This window comes from Saccoglossus kowalevskii, chromosome 2 (genome assembly GCF_978046115.1).
Source record: "Saccoglossus kowalevskii chromosome 2, keSacKowa6.1, whole genome shotgun sequence".
NCBI lineage: Eukaryota > Metazoa > Hemichordata > Enteropneusta > Harrimaniidae > Saccoglossus > Saccoglossus kowalevskii.
In genome coordinates this window covers 11,886,012-11,904,281 of record NC_140642.1, presented here as the reverse complement: position 1 = coordinate 11,904,281, position 18,270 = coordinate 11,886,012, and the positions used below count along the sequence as shown (strand labels likewise).

Sequence of the window (18,270 nt, the reverse complement as noted above, 5' to 3'; positions counted from 1 at the left end):
CCCAGTAAAAACACCCTAGGCTTATACTCGAGGATGCCCTCAACTTGTTAAATGTCTAAAAACAGAGGGGTAGGCTTATACTCGGGGAGGGGCTTATGCTCGGGTAAGTACGGTATATGCGAACAAATCTATATTAAAAGCTGCATCCCGAATAAAAGACAATTGACAACAAAATTCACCATTTCTCATATGTCATGCTCTTTGTTGCATTGTACCATTTCGATATAAGCCAGAATAAAGATTTGGCAGTACTCTTGAATACCTGAATTTTAACATAAGTGCAGTTTCTGTGTAGTTTATTATGAATTTGTAAAACATAATAAACTCTGAAGACCAACAATTCACTATTTGGCAACTAAATGTTCAGTTTTAACTTTGGAGACTGATTGAAGGTTAATGTTACAGTCAAGTAATAAAATACTGCAAACAAAGAATATACATAAAGTACATACACACAGTTTAGTTTCATAAACTGAGAAATATGCTGTATGTTATATAAAATATGCAAATTAAATCATTTATATGCAGAATTTGTTTTTCATTAACCGAGATGTTTCACTTCAAATGGTACATTCAAGATGCATAAATAATCCAGATTCTACATTGCAATGCAAAGCAGTAAATATGTAAATTAGATAATTAGTATTCACTAATTTGTTTTATAAACTGTTGTCAGTGTAGCCTGGATATAGAAAGCTGAAATCAGTAAATAACCCGCAGGCATTTTCCAAAATGCAATACACAGGAAGTAAAACTTCAGTCTCTTAAAAAAGTATGACCCGTTAAACAAACACTAAAATGAATCACTGTAGTACAGGTAATGCAAGAGTGTCTAATTCAGAACCTATAGCCATTATGTAACAATTCTTTACTCAATTTAAAAAAAAAATAAAAAGCTCACAGTTCGATTTTTAAAACTTGATTTCCGACAATTAAAAACGAGAGTGACCAACCAGTGAGGTATATTTACATGCCAGTACACATAAAATCAGCCTTGACAACAATGGCAACAACTATTTACATAGACTGGTGTAGTGTTTGAATTTGTGTTGGCAACCCAAACACTTCAATTTAATTTGTGTCTTGAATCACCAACCCCTTCAAACCCATATGACTATTAGGGGAGAGTAGGAAATCAAACGGGCGGTGCACCGTGGTCATTACCGCGGTGGTGGTGGGTGCTCGCCGGTCGACCGCATTTTATGCAAATTTATGCATAGATTCCATGACACCGGCTAACCGCGGTCGCCCGCGGTGGGCTCGCACAGCAATTCACACTTATTGTCAAGACCATTAATGAACACAAAGAACTGGGAAATTAAAAGGATCACAAAGTTCTAATGAACAATTAAACCAATTTAGCTGAGCCAAAAGCTAGGAAACTAGTCTATAATAGTTGACATTATTTTATTTGCCTGAGCCTTGGAATAAAATCACAAAACGATCCAGAAAGACGTAGAGATCAACATAATATAAAATATGATCGCATTATTTTGTAAATATATATCATGCATGGTCTCAGAAAATGTTTAGAAAGATTAATGTTTCGCGTAGACCAAATATCACGCATAAGTATCAAAGTGTTTTAATACATTGGTGAGAGGTCGAATTTACGTGAACAAGAACATGCACTAAGAAGGAAAAGCAAGCCAAAGTCGAAACAGGGTGTATCATGGACTTGGTACAACATGCGCTGCGACAATTGAGTGATCGTTGACATCATTTTGGGGCACAATTGAACTTCAAGTACGTTGCGAAACTTGCTACGCGGCGATGCTGACATCCAGTGTGTGTTGACCGAAGTTTGACCCCAAGTCACGCACTGAACTGGCGCGTTACCTTAGCAACCCTTTTTTTTCTTGGTCCTCGCGTCGATTTCGTAAAATTGTTATTATATTCGGCAGTACTGTAATAACACAACCTGTATCCAACTCTGTATTGGCTTTGAATATTTCAACATCGTTTTACTTAGTGTGCTGCTTTTCTAATAATGCAAATATGTTTACAGTATTGCACGGGCTCTAAATATTTCAACTTTGCAATGTATTGCTTTTATAATAATTACGCAAACTAATATTATTTTTATTATTGTTGGGACACTAACCCGGGCTATTAAAGTGAATATGTAATATTAACCATACAATAACATACAATATCATGCGTAATGTTAACTGTTTCTATAATAAACTCGCAGCGCACTTCAATCGCATTATTCACGTACATTTCGACTGAACTCTTATAACCACGTGTTTGAATTTTGTGCGGCAATGGGCAATGACCTCAATGAGTTCACGCACCGACATTTAAATTCGGGCCACCCAGTTTGACGCAAAACGATACAGTTACTTAACATTTGTTCAAAAAACGATAAACTCTCACAAATACCATGAACGCAAAGAGTTAACCGAAAGGCAACGTTGTTTTTGACCCCCAAAAAACACATCAATACAAGATTATGTGTGCAAGGTTAGATTTATAGAACGTATATGACTGCTTAACTATGTTTTTTTTTAATAATCATGTCGCACGTGAAACACAGGAGACATTTTAGTTCGTCCATTTCTTGTTTACCGATCTTGAACTTTTTGTCTGGAATGCGATACTCGCAAAGAATAAACATTAATGATACCCACCGTTGTCAAATCAACAAGAGGCTCGAATCAGGAAGGCTCGGCTATTTGAAACTTGGTATAAAATAACATTCTTTTCATGTGGTAGACTTTATTAAAGTGTAACAAACGTAAGTGAAATGTATGGACGAGTCATAATACTCGTACCTTCGAAAGTTACAACTTTTACTCTTGGAATTGGTGATAAATACATGCATAAGATATTGCATGCATTGTTTCACGCAGCAACAATTCATATACAGCATTGGACTTATGGATTTTTAAATTAACAAGCAGCCTGTCGGCTGAGATAGCTCCGCTGTTAGCAATGCACATGGCAATTAAAGAACAGAAGATATCATTAGAAAATGAACAAATCTGAGAGAGGTCCACATGTAGTACCTATATGTATAATATATCAAAGCAATTGGACTTGCGGTTTTCAACAAGAAGTCAAAAATATCACTTTTTACCAAAAATTACAAAAATATTCATGAAAATTAGAGAATTAAAGATATCATCATGAAATGAACAAATCTGAGAGAGGTCCACATGTAGTACCTATATATGTAATATCAAAGCAATTGGACTTGCGGTTTTCAACAAGAAGTCGAAAATATCACTTTTTACCAAAAATGACAAAAATATTCACCAAAATTAGAGAATTAAAGATATCATTACAAAATGAACAAATCTGAGAGAGGTCCACATGTAGTACCTATATATGTGATATCAAAGCAATTGGACTTGCGGTTTTCAACAAGAAGTCAAAAATATCACTTTTTACCAAAAATTAAAAAAATATTCACCAAAATTAGAGAATTAAAGATATCATTACAAAATGAACAAATCTGAGAGAGGTTCACATGTAGTACCTATATATGTAATATCAAAGCAATTGGACTTGCGGTTTTTAACAAGAAGAAAATATCACTTTTTACCAAAAATGACAAAAATATTCACCAAAATTAGAGAATTAAAGATATCACTACAAAATGAACAAATCTGAGAGAGGTCCACATGTAGTACCTATATATGTAATATCAAAGCAATTGGACTTGCGGTTTTCAACAAGAAGTCAAAAATATCACTTTTTACCAAAAATGACAAAAATATTCACCAAAATTAGAGAATTGAAGATATCATCATGAAATGAACAAATCTGAGAGAGATCTACCCAAGGTACATATACACCAAGTATCAAAGCATTCAGGCTTGTAGTTTTCAAGAAGAAGTCGAAAAAGTAAAACATTGACACGGACGACGACGGACAATCACTCATATGATAAGCTCCGCTCAACAAAGTCGACAGTGGAGCTAATAAAATATGTGGGCTGATAATATTACCATATGCTTAGTATTTCCATGCCAACAATGCTCGTAACCTACTCGATTTAAAAACAGCTATTTGAAACAAAGACTCATGGAATCACAAAGGAAACTGTTAAGTACGTATTTCACACCTTTCCTACGACCGCAGTTGCAACCGGTACCGGTGGCCATCGCGGTAGAGACCCCTAATTATAAGCAGTCCGCGGGTCTTCCCGATGTACCGCGTAGAGCCGTGGTGATTATTGCGGTGAACCTCCCGTTTGATTTCCTACTCTCCCCTTAACAAAATTAATCACAACAAAGTATTCACTAATACTGGACTTCAACATAGACTATAAGTATACAAGCAAGTGATTTCAAGTCAAAGTCGTAAAAAGGTTTCAGCAGTGAAGTTAATGTAATTATGAAAAGAAATTTATCCACATTAAAGATTCTATGATAACACCTGCCTTTGTGAACCTGGCCAATACCAGCCCGTACCCCTTAGTGAAAAACACTTAAATTTAACTACCCCACAATCAAACATATTATTTGCAGTCTGAAAGTAACACTTACAGTTTTAGAAACAAGTGATCACACAGTTTAAATTATGTGTAGTATGTAGACTTAACTGGTCCTGTCTGCCCTGTTATAAAAGTTCATTTTATCACACAGAGACAGGGTTATTACTTCAGGATGAAATCACCTTAAGATAACGGTGGTTTGCCGAATGAGGCAAGTGATCAAGGTTATGCTTACATTTATTTTGCAATCAGGGCTGAACTTACACGAAGAATGAAAACTTAATAAAACACTGCGAACCCTCGTGATGGAAACTGCGAAAATGGGAAATAAGGGAAATTAACTCTGATCACCAAAAAACAAAACACAAAAGAATAAATTTAATACTCATGGCATTGTGAGAATTTCTCCCAGTCATTGAAGTGGTTATTTTACAAAATGTAGGTGCATGTACATTTATTTCAGTAGCGGTATTTGACACGTAGATTGACCCTGTGTATGTACGTTACATATTAAAAGGGTTCCAATTCACAAACTGAGACAACACTTTGTATGACTAATAGATTCTATGTTTGTACAAGGCAAAAAGATCATAGGCTACAAATGTATGCATGACCCCCCCCCCCCCCCCCCCCAAGAAAAGGTCACACATCAACCAATATATTATACCTCAGAATTTCTGGATATACATTTTTAAAAGAAAAAATGCAAGCAGTTGTCAATGCAGTTCAAAAACAGTTTCATAATAAGGCGAAATTTGATATTAGGAATCATTGCCACCATACTATCAGTCCAATGATACCCAGGAAATGTCATAATCATGGGCCATGCATGGGGTTCTATTGTCAACCAGGAATTTTGGAAGTGAACAACAAAAATTGAAAAATTATAGCTGTGATAATTTCACTGGCATATAGGTCGCAGTGACCTTTTAAGAAATTCACACTGCGAAAACCAATCATTAAATCATAAGAATGGCTTACATTATTAGCCAAGTACTGTAGAATTTTTGCTTTGAATTAATTTTTGCTGAAGGAATGATTCAGTGAAAATAAAATCCAGCGAATATATCTTTTTTTCCTATATTTTACATTCAACTCATCAAAAATCAATTCCACACCAAACACCTAACAAGCAGCCTCTCGGCTGAGATAGCTCCGCTGTTAGCAATGCACATTTCAATTACAGAACAGAAGATATCATTAGAAAATGAACAATATGCATAGTATTAATGCAATGGGACTTGCCGTTTTCAACAAGAATTCCAAAATATAATTTTTAACCATAAATGATTGTGGTTTTTAACAAGAAGAAAATATCACTTTTTACCAAAAATGACAAAAATATTCATCAAAATTAGAGAATTGAAGATATCATCATGAAATGAACAAATTTGAGAGTGGTCCATATGTAGTATCTAAATATGTAATATCAAAGCAATTGGACTTGCGGTTTTTAACAAGAAGTTGAAAATATCACTTTTTACAAAAAATGACAAAAATATTCACCAAAATTAGAAAATTGAAGATATCATCATGAAATGAACAAATTTGAGAGTGGTCCATATGTAGTATCTATATATGTAATATCAAAGCAATTGGACTTGTCGTTTTTAACAAGAAGTCGAAAATATCACTTTTTACCAAAAATGACAAAAATATTCACCAAAATTAGAGAATTAAAGATATCATTACAAAATGAACAAATCTGAAAGAAATTCACATGTAGTACCTATATATGTAATATCAAAGCAACTGGACTTGCGGTTTTTAACAAGAAGTCAAAAATATCACTTTTTTACCAAAAATGACAAAAATATTCACCAAAATTAGAGAATTGAAGATATCATTACAAAATGAACAAATCTGAAAGGGATACACATGTAGTACCTATATATGCAATATCAAAGCAATTGGACTTGCGGTTTTTAACAAGAAGTCAAAAATATGGCTTTTTACCAAAAATGACAAAAATATTCACCAAAATTAGACAATTGAAGATATCATTATAAAATGAACAAATCTGAGAGAGAAACACATGTAGTACCTATATTTGTAATATCAAAGCAATTGGACTTCCGGTTTTTAACAAGAAGTCGAAAATATCACTTTTTACCAAAAATGACAAAAATATTCACCAAAATAAATTAATTAGAGAATTGAAGACATCATCACAAAACGAACAAATCTGAGAGAGGTCCACATGTAGTACCTATATATGTAATATTAAAGCAATCGGACTTGCAGTTTTTAACAAGAAGTCAAAAATATCACTTTTTACCAAAAATGACAAAAATATTCACCAAAATTAGAGAATTGAAGATATCATCACGAAATAAACAAATCTGAGAGAGGTCCACATGTAGTATCTATATATGTAGTATCAAAGCAATTGGACTTGCGGTTTTTAACAAGAAGTCGAAAATATCACTTTTCACCAAAAAATGACAAAAATATTCACCAAAAATAGAGAATTAAAGATATCATTACAAAATGAACAAATCTGAGAGAGGTCCACATGTAGTACCTATATATGTAATATCAAAGCATTTGCACTTGCGGTTTTTTACAAGAAGTCGAAAATATCAGTTTTTACCAAAAATGACAAAAATATTCACCAAAATTAGAGAATTAAAGATATCATTACAAAATGAACAAATCTGAAAGAGGTCCACATGTAGTACCTATATATGTAATATCAAAGCAATTGCACTTGTGGTTTTTAACAAGAAGTCGAAAATATCAGTTTTTACCAAAAATGACAAAAATATTCACCAAAATTAGAGAATTAAAGATATCATTACAAAATGAACAAATCTGAGAGAGATCCACATGTAGTACCTATATATGTAATATCAAAGCAATTGCACTTGCGGTTTTTAACAAGAAGTCGAAAATATCAGTTTTTACCAAAAATGACAAAAATATTCACCAAAATTAGAGAATTAAAGATATCATTACGAAATGAACAAATCTGAGAGAGGTCCACATGTAGTACCTATATATGTAATATCAAAGCAATTGCACTTGCGGTTTTTAACAAGAAGTCGAAAATATCAGTTTTTACCAAAAATGACAAAAATATTCACCAAAATTAGAGAATTGAAGATATCATTACAAAATGAACAAATCTGAGAGACGTCCACATGTAGTACCTATATATGTAATATCAAAGCAATTGGACTTGCGATTTCTAACAAGAAGTTGAAAATATCACTTTTTACCAAAAATGACAAAAATAAATTAGAGAATTGAAGATATCATCATGAAATGAACAAATCTGAGAGAGGTCTACCCAAGGTACATATACACCAAGTATCAAAGCATTCAGGCTTGTAGTTTTCAAGGAGAAGTTGAAAAAGTAAAACATTGATACGGACGACGACGACGGACAATGACGACGGACAATCACTCATATGATAAGCTCCGCTCGACAAAGTCGACAGCGGAGCTAAAAAAGTATAGTAAGTAAGGACGATTATTTATTTGATCACATTTTTTTGAAGCAATGACAATTTTATTTTATTTATATATATATATATATGTAGCAGCGTGGCAAAATTTATCTTTATTTAATTAATAATGAAACTTTGTTACTTTTTTATGACTATTAAAACAAATATCCGACCTTGTCCCATGCTATTGCCACTGAAATAACAACAAATTACTTAAAACATGGCCAGTACCACTAAATATATCATTGTACTAGTTTTAAATTAATTAACAGGATTCTATATTTTGACAAGGGTAGATGGTCACTGGTATCAAAATACAGATCCAGTGGCTTTATGTAAAAAACACATTTTGGAACAAGCTTGTATATACAGTGGCAATGAAGAATCCATATGCCATAGCATAATATATACATCATAGCATGTACCACATTGACTATTAAATAGCCAATGCTTTTATGTAAATGACAGAGGTATGTCAAAGGTCAAACTAAAAGGGTTGACCATCACTAGGGGGGAGGGCTGCTATGCATTTTTTTTTTCATTTACTTAGTTGAGTTATTTTTTTTTTCATATAGCTGTAAATTTTGTTGTTGTTGTAAAAAATATTTTTTATAGTTATTTTTTCCTAACTTTCCCTTCAGAATTTTTTTTTTCAAAATTTTCTCTGAGCAGATTTTTGTTGCAAAATTTGCTCAAAATCTAAGCCAGATTTTTATGATCAACAACACAATTTCTGGTTTAACTGAGCTTCTAAGAGAGCAAATATGGTATAGTACTGTGTGTGGCTTAGTGCATGCCTGCCTCCTCTACTTGCATGTGATGATTCTTGTCTTCTAAACTGTCTAATGACAAGAAAGAACATTTTGTGAAAACAATTTCCAATTTAACTGACAAAATTGTATTCCATCAACTTGCTCACCTGAGAAGAAAATTTTAAATTGTCCTATTAATTCGCTCATTCAAAAAATAAATGTTTTACTACCACCAATTAATAGAGTTTTACAGATTTGTGCCTTCAAATTGAAGTACTGTGGAATACTTGATTTTCACTGGAATTAATTTTTGCTGAAAAGGCTTTTTGGGCGTTTTGTATGGAATTTATTTTCACTGATTTTTGATGAGTTTAATTTGAAATATAGGAAAAAAAGTATATTCGCTGGGTTTTGTTTTCACGGAATCATCCCTTCAGCGAAAATAGCGAAAATAAATTCCAAGCGAAAATAAAGTATTCTACAGTATGTGTGTACTTCATCCCTACAATGCAGCCCCACCCAGTGAGTGGGAAGTACCTATATGTACAGGTAGTACATATTCATACAGGCTGCCCTGTAGATATCCACTATAATTACCATGCATCATTATGTAACACAGTAGGAATACCGTGCAATACCATATCAATCCGAACAAAGAAACTCATTAATACCTGCCAGTGAGACGTAATGCGTCGATAAAATGAACATAAAAAATGGAGAGTTTAGAGACTCTAGAAAAAATGTATTTTTAGAGTTTATGTTTTAATATAAATCTATTTTAACTAAATGGTACATTTCAGGCTGTATTTATTAGTGAGCATTTTTCCAAAATTCAGATTCCTGCAATGTAATATTTTGTTAGGTTTACATCATATGGTATGATTGGACTGGAGTTTAGTAAATATCACAAATTTGTGAAAAACACAGAACCAGCATCTAAAATGGGACTACCGGGTACTACTGGTACATTGTAGTATGTAAAAAATTGGAATTGTGAGTTCAGTAACAACCAACTAGGTGACCAGATAACTACACTATTTCAACCCTGAGCTCAAATTCAAGACATCTATAATATCACAGCCACACTGAAATATCTGGAGGAATTTAATTTTTCCACTTGCTCTATGAGATTATACATTGAGTCTAGGAGTGACCATAAGAAATCCCCCATTTTAAATCAAATTTTAATACAAATTTACTAAATTTAAACAAGAAACTGAAAAAAAACAAATATAGCTTTCAGTTTATAGAAAGATGAATTATCCATTTTTAAATTGATAGAGTAAAAAAAAAAAATCAAAAACTCGAAGCGAGAGACGAAGTGGATGACATGCAAATAGAGGTTACCATGAACTCATTTAACGAAACAGCAGAGTGTGACTTTTTTTTCCCCATTAGTCTCTCATCTTAGTGTTATTAATGAAAATATTATAGTATTCTTTTATTGTACATTTCATAAAGTGGATTGCACCTCATTGCTATTTCAACTGCTGCATTAACAACTCACAACTGTCACAGGAATTAAACAGCCCCAAACATTAACCGACATAAAGCACAATAGAAATAATATATTCAAAATCAAAATTAGTTTTCCTGTAAACAAACGAGTCAGATAATCCTCCCAGACTGGGTACGGATGACAAACTGGATGAGTCATCCACTTTGAGACAAATAAAAGTGGCATAAATTGACACATATTTACTGATTCATTCACCGAAACTCAACTCAATGAATGCTTTGTGTTAATTTCCACAAATATTGAATGCAAATGTAGACCCATCACCATTCTTGTCAAATTATTTATGGTTTTTCATGGCCACTATCATCAACATGTTGTTAAATATAGTATCGACAAACGAAATGTGGGATAATAGGTAATAAATAAGTGATGACACCAAAACAGGGATCATCGCTTGTTTTTTGTCACATACACCACATACGTAATGGGCGCAGACAGTGAAATCTACACATTAAGACACTTGCAATTTACATGCCCAGAATTCAAAATCAGATACAGGTTGTTAACAGCGATGAAGTGAGATGTACGATAGGGTTAAACGCTGGATAACAAGGAATAAGATCAGGACAAGAGGGAGAAAAAAAAAAAATAACTGAACGTTTAAAGAAATAAATCATGTTCAATCTAGCAATAAATTTTCAATCTTACATGTATCTTTCTTGTACATCAATAGACTGAGAATAAATTAGACATGCTGAAGATAGAATGTAATTTTAATGGTCTAGTCTGACATGGATAGCTTTTTACAGGTTTAAACTTCCAATGGCAATTAAATAACAGTTAGGAAGCAGATGGTAAAAACTACAACATTCAACCTTAGGGGGGGTACAACGGAAACTAACTATGTTATATGGAAAATGTTATTTTCAGCAAAAATAATCACAAAAACATGTAAGGGCAAAGATCAACGTTTTTTGTTATTTTTTAAATAATAACATGCTATTAATTTGACAAAGATCATGAAGCATATTTCTGAAGCATGTACAGTGGTCAGTATTACCATGGTAATGGTGTATTGGCTTGTTTCTTCTTAAATAAAAGTAAAGGATTTACAGAATTCAATGATCCTTGAAAGCCCTGCGTAGACAGCAAGAGAATGAGACTAACATCTGTTAATTATTTTACCTGCATTTTAACAGCGATGACGACTGAATTCAAATCACTCTCCAAGGCTCTCAGAACCATCAATCTTGTCAGCCTCAGACTGCATAACCTAATAATTAAATGAAAAAAAAAATAATAATATTTGAATAATTGAGTCTTAGATAATATACTGATAACTCATTTTTGTATTGCGATGGGGTCATATGACTGAAACCAGGAGGCACTCACTTTTTTTTCTCCATTTACAAAGATAGCATAAAATGAGAACCTTGTGTTAAGTAGAGGGGATATCACCTAATAGGTACAGGAAGGCAATGTATGAAGCCTTCATAGTAAATTGAGTGAGTAATCACAGATTTTTTTTTATCATCATGCTCCTCAAAAAAAACAATGCATGAATAGGTTGTGAACTCCACTCACTCGCTCACCAGTTGGTCTAGGGTTGACTTAAGTAAAAATTGTTTTGGCTAAAATATTAGTTACATTAAACACATTAATATTCACTTGGTTTTAAATTTCACTGTATTTCCTGATAAAGCAATATCAGCGATGACCTGAATTAAACATGTCACAGTTACAATGAAATAAAACTTGCTGTTCAGCAGCTCTACAGTGCATAGACGCTCAAGATATTGAAACATTGAAATGCTAGTGAAAATTACAATTTGTATACATTTAATTATAATTTTTGTTTTAACGTTGACTTTTTAGATTCAGGCTGGGTTCTGAAACTGGAAGTTATAATAATATTCATAATTATTATGGTCAATGTGAACCAACTGAAGAGATTTGTAAACATCATGTTTGTTTTTTTGTGCCAGCATTTTTTTCTCTGTATTACTGGAGCACGCTTTTGGTTTGACCTCAAGTCAGATTTCTATTGGGAGATACGTCATCTGTATGCAGCACATGTCTTGCGCGACTCTGTGCATCATACATGCTAAACAATTAGGACGGGTTATGCCTCATGAATGAAATGAACGAACAAAGCTGAAGAAAAGGGACTGAGGTAAATAATGTAATTTAATATTCAAAATGAGGTAAAAGTATTTCCTTAAAAAATACGTCTTCTACATGTCTGGGTAGTCAGGAAATACAGCAAGTTGAGGAAATAGCATAAGGTTTTTTTTTTTTTTTATTTATTGTGTTATTTACTACACTGCTATATTTGGAAGATCGTTTTATGAGAATAACACACGCCAGTTTCCTGTCTCATGACAAAAGCATATAACCACAAAAATATTGTAAATGCGGCGAACAAAATCATTAAACACATCGCGACAACGTCCTTGACTTCCACTCATAAACACGCCAATACATTCACAGAAAGCAATCGATAATTGAAAACAAAAGACGCCAATAAACATAATCATTGTGATTACTGTGCTGCGGTGCACGGCTATTCCGTACTTTGTTTACAGTGCGTAATATTCAGCAGTCATTGATCAACAAAAAAGGAAGTCGTGTCGATTTATACATACGAACTGTTCGTAGTGAAGTTTTTCTGACACGAAATTGAACTGTGATGTTCAATCAATTGATTATCTCCGTAGCATATCAAACATCACTCGATCGGATTTTAAAATCGAAAGAACTCGAAACACTAAGTCAGCGAGGGACCGTTATACAGAATATTATAAGAAGTCACGGACAGCAGTGAGTTTATTTACGTCAGGGTGGAATTATCAAAATACGACAATCGTTTTAAAGATAGGTGACTTGGTAATTGTGGTGAGGAATGTAAACAATCTGTTAACACCGAGTTCGGTGACAGTGATGCCACGGCTATATGTGTTCATTACCTATCAAGCAAATGCCAAGGACTGACGACCTGGTTGAACAAGAAGATGCAATGTGCCGCCCAACTCCTAGCACTGAAATCGAGATGTACTCCCGACGAATGAACACCAAAATTGACACCTACCTTGGAATACAATTGTGCGACGTCCTGTCGACCTCCCATGAAGCAAATAATTTCATGGGGACAGGTTTTGTCCCCGCCGTAGCCATCGACTTGCTAGCGTGAGCAGCCTGTCGCGGATCCGCCATCTTGTTTATTTTATTCTCGCCGGGAGAAAGTTCACGTTGTTCACGAGAGTTGAAAGTTACGCGAGTTCCGATTTGAAGACGTAACTTAGTTTGGTTATATTATATCGATTTCTTGTCAAAACTAGTAGCATATTACGATCAAATCACATATGTTTTTTACTACGCCAGGTGCTGATTTTCACTGACGCGGCATATTCAGTGGACCATCATGTCACCCGTAGTAATGTGACCATAAACAAATATTGTCACATTCTGAAGTTCGGGGATGCAATTTTTTTTAAAACGGATGTTTATATTTAGGACGGACTGTGCCGTGTTTATATCTTTAATGGTGATGCATTACTACATTTACAGGAAATTGAATTAGTTGTAAATTATAATACCCAAATGTATTTTTCAGCAGATTGGAATGCTAACAATCAATACCACAAATCATCAGGGGTATGACCTATCCTGACCTATTTACAATAAACATATCTGTCAGAGATTACCCATACTAACGTGAAATATAAAATTATAGTTATCATGTTTAATACTACTTTATGATATTGCCCTTGAAAATTAAATATAACGCTGCGTTATTGATTGAAATTGAGTGGAAGTATTATTATTATTTTACGCATAGAAAGTCCATGAACAAGTTGGTCGCAGTGTCAGGATGACGAGTCATACGCTGAGGACCGGCAGTGTCACTACTTGTGTCCGTTCTAGTCATTTGTGGCACATTTCCTGCTTGATTTGAAACTTTTCATTACCTATTTCACGATTGTGTCTGTACTGTATAGATAAAAATCGTGAAAAGCTGATGAAAAGTTGAAAATATCACAGAAAAGGGGCACAAATAATACACATTTATCTTTGTTGTTACATTTCTTGTCTAGCGCAGTGGATGCCGGGATTGAGACACACCAAATGCAGTATTATTATCACCCGCACATTGCCGGCGGGGAATATCACCGGTGGATCTTGAAATTTGGTACAGGGGGAGCTGCAGCTGTTCAATCTCCTCATGAGTTTGTCAATTAATTCATTTTTTTGCCGGCCGAGAGGTTCGAGCCTAAATCCCCTAAATCCGCGCATGGTTATAGTATTTACTAGTACCAGCTTTCGTCCGCATGTCCGTCCGTACGGGAGACATATGAGGGACACTATTGCAAATAGAAAATATCACACGGTGTTATATTGAAAACACTGAACACTAGATCTGATCAACATACGTCATAACCATGCATATATGGTCATGTGACCTTATTAAACACGAATAAACGTCATATCTGGAGCACTATTGCATATATAGACATTCAACCAGTGCTTTATCGAAGACATTGGGCTCATGATCTTATCAACATATCTACTACCCATATATAGTCATGCGACCTTATTAAAATGCATGAATATCATATCCGGAGCACTATAAAATAATTGCAGATAGAGACATTCAACCAGTGCTTTATCGAAGACATTGGGCTCATGATCTTATCAACATATCTACTACCCATATATGGTCATGCTACCTTATTAAAATTCATAAATATCATATCCGGAGCACTATAAAATAATTGCAGATAGAGACATTCAACCAGTGCTTAAACTTTATTCAATATCGGCTGTCGTTATATAGTAGCTACACGTGTTCATATTCATAACTATGTGGTATTAGCTTCTAATATTGAACTTTGTTCTATCAGTTACTTTTATTTACTTGATTGTTTTAACTTCTGTTTGAGATCTACTCATTTTCATTTAATGTTGGATTGTGTTTCTGTTCTATAGCAAGATCTCCTAAAATGCAAATAATTTTAGCTTCCGTTGTGCTTAGTCATAGTGATGTATGCATCTGTTCGTGTCTGTCTGTCTAGTGTATGTCTGCCCATAGAGGTAATTATATTCTTATTACCTCCATGGTCTGTCTGTCTGTCTGTGCACAGTCTTCATCTACTGATAACCTGTGTGTATGTACACATGTTTTTACATATGTCCTTCTGTATGTATATACGTACGTCATTCTAGTTTGAGTGCTACTGCATCAATTGTCTCCAAACTTAATATGTATAACTGTCTTACAGATCTGATACAGACACTTGTGATTCTCTTTATTTGTGTATATTAATTATTTAATTTCTCTATAGATCGTGTTCGGTCAATTAGTTTAATTACTTTCTTAATTTGGGAATTGTACTTTTAACTATATCTCAAAAACACTGTGAGATATAGTTCACAGGTCTCATTAGCTTTAGGTACAATACACATTTATAAAATTAGTCAGGTTAATTAGTTGCAACAACACGGTGGGCCTCATTTGCATATTTTAGTTCCAAAGAATAATTGCAGTTATGTAGTGTATAAATAATTAGTACTAAGTACTTCATAAGTAGACTGATCTGTCTGAAACTTGAATGCATACCTGTACGCTATTTAATGTTTACATAGCTAACACAATCACTTTACAAGTCGCGCCAGGTTGCCGGGGTTCTGCGATCTATGATGGCTTTCTTGTTGTGATAGTGAATACTAGTATGCTCACATTAGCATTTTAAAATATTTACGTTTTCTAAATATTTCATGTTTATACTAATATTATGTTTGCTTTTTTGGTAATTGAACGGTTATCAAAAACTAGACACACGCAGCTATGAATAACTTATGATGTCGTAAGGTGTTATTACGTAAACCAACATGGCTGTTCGAAGAAATGGTGTACGTTAGGCCATGGGGGTATACGTGCATGTTGCATAAACCGCGACTGAATGCAACGTTCATTGATATTAGTAACCAAGGTCAGATTTGAATTTATTACCCGTACAACTGTGAATGGTTGTCACCATGTACAACTCTTGACTGTCATGCCAGTACAAACACCGTGATATACAGCGGCATTGTACTGTACCCAGACAGTAAACAATACCGTTGACAACTTGAACGCAACGAGTCTTGCATTGAGAGTATACTATGAATTAGACTGGCCCAGCTGTGGCGATTTTTGTTTTTCAGTTCAATTGCAATGATGAAAAAATTAGTGAACGCGAAACCGCGGTTACGGGGGATGTCGTGTTAACACCTCCATTTTGCGATATTTTTTTATCATTATAATTTAAACTTCAAAAATAAATAAATCACCCAGACTGTGCCAGTCTAACTATGAATTAAAAAGCATCTTAATAGAAAAGCGCAATTTGTAGTAGTAGTGAGAATTAATATAATTGTATGCCCTAAAATCTTGAACGTTTTGGAGCATGGTTATTTTTTGTTCGTGTCCTCTGTTTTATTACACTTGTTGCACAGTGTTCATCATGCATGAGCTGTGCGACACATTGTTTGTATCGATGGGAGGGGGGGTGTATCTTCTTTGATGTCGTAACTCAGACAAGCCTGAGTCGGGAAGTCATTTGATATCACGTGCTAGTGATATCTATAATAAATAGTAATAAATATCTATATGGTGCGTGCTATCCGTCTATCCTTGAACGTTCGACCCCGTGTAACAATGACTGTCAAATTTACAAAGTAAGTTGTCGGTGTTACTGGTGTGACCATTGTTCCCGGCGATATGATCAATATTTTATTACCGCTCGTTATCGATTTATTTTCATAATAAATCATCGTCTCAAATTAATCAGGTGACAGTTAGTTACATTGTTGTAAATATCCAAATAAATAACCGTGACAGCTCAAGGCCTTGTTCAAAAGTGCTGCATGTCTGATCACATATTAATATTACGTCACGCCCGCATCACCAACAATTCACTCATGTCTTCATATAAGAAATGTATTAACTTAAAGAAATATTGTCGATAAAGTACAAGCATTACTAGAAGAGTGTAGGCATCAAAGCATACCAGTTGCACGTTCTCAATTCTATGAATGAATTGTACTGATATTGACATGTATTGATAAGATTATTTGAGATCAATTTAAACGAGACATATTCGAAAAACTATTAAGTCCTTATGCTGAATTTGTGAATGAAATGTTTATGTTTAATCTGCCAGTGTATTGTACATGTTTTTGTTGTTTATGCAAATGGTGTAAATGTGGGGGGGGGGGGGTACACTAGAAGTGGGGTCAAAACTCTACATTATCACAACAAGTTTGAGGTCACAACGACAGGGTCATTCAATGGAATTCACAGTTTAAGTTTTACATGGCTCGAAAAATGGGGATTAACACTACATAATCCAGAAGAAGTGGATTCGTGGTTTTGTAAAAGTGCTGAAAGAAAATGTGTTTACCATGCATGGTACTTACGTATATACATCTTTCGTGTGAGTATCTCAGGATTGGTAAAACATAAAATAATAACATTCAATCGAATTTACACGAGGGGTCAGCACAATATGAAGTTTAGCAACTTAGTATTCATGATTTAATACTGTTTGTGGTCAGCCGCATAACAATATTTTGTTTACTTCATGTCAGATTTCTTTGTTTTACTTTACCAGACAATGTTTTTTCTTGATGTTGTCAGCAAAGTAGATCCATTCTTTTAAAGAAATCAACAGCAATAACATGATATATCTCCTCATCCATATTTAAGTTTTGAGAACTCAAAACAATATATTAGTACTTTTTTTTTAATGGGGAGAGATCATCTGCATGATAATATAGTTAATATTATAAAAAATACAGTTACGTATCATGAAGGATCATTACAAAAATATCCGGAGCGTCCGTATTCGGTGAGAGAATGACCCCATAACCCTGCGTTAAGTACGCCCTCAACGTCAACTAACCATATCTCTTGTTTAGACTATATGGCTAATGTAAAGCTTGACAACATGAAAGGAATGCTTTCTGAATAGAGACCTCATTCACAGATTTTGGTTTCGATGAAGTAGCAATCAAATTCCCAAATTCTAGCCATTTCATCAAGTAAATGTTAACACATGTGCGCCCTCATGGTGCGCCCTCAATGGCAAATTATATCATATAAAAGGTGCGGATTGCAAGCAA

General features: G+C 34.1%; 1 protein-coding gene across 1 annotated transcript in view; it reads right to left on the bottom strand.

Moving 5' to 3' along the window:
- LOC100373559 (phosphofurin acidic cluster sorting protein 2-like) overlaps positions 1-13,366 on the bottom strand; it is a 79,244-nt gene extending 65,878 nt beyond the window's left edge. The window contains exons 1-2 of the mRNA XM_006814691.3: positions 13,196-13,366; positions 11,293-11,380 (exon numbers count right to left, since the gene is read on the bottom strand). Coding sequence (XP_006814754.2) covers positions 11,293-11,380; positions 13,196-13,320 — 213 coding nt within the window. The 5' untranslated portion in view covers positions 13,321-13,366. The remainder of the gene's footprint in view (positions 1-11,292; positions 11,381-13,195) is intronic.
- Between the last annotated feature and the right edge of the window lie 4,904 nt (positions 13,367-18,270).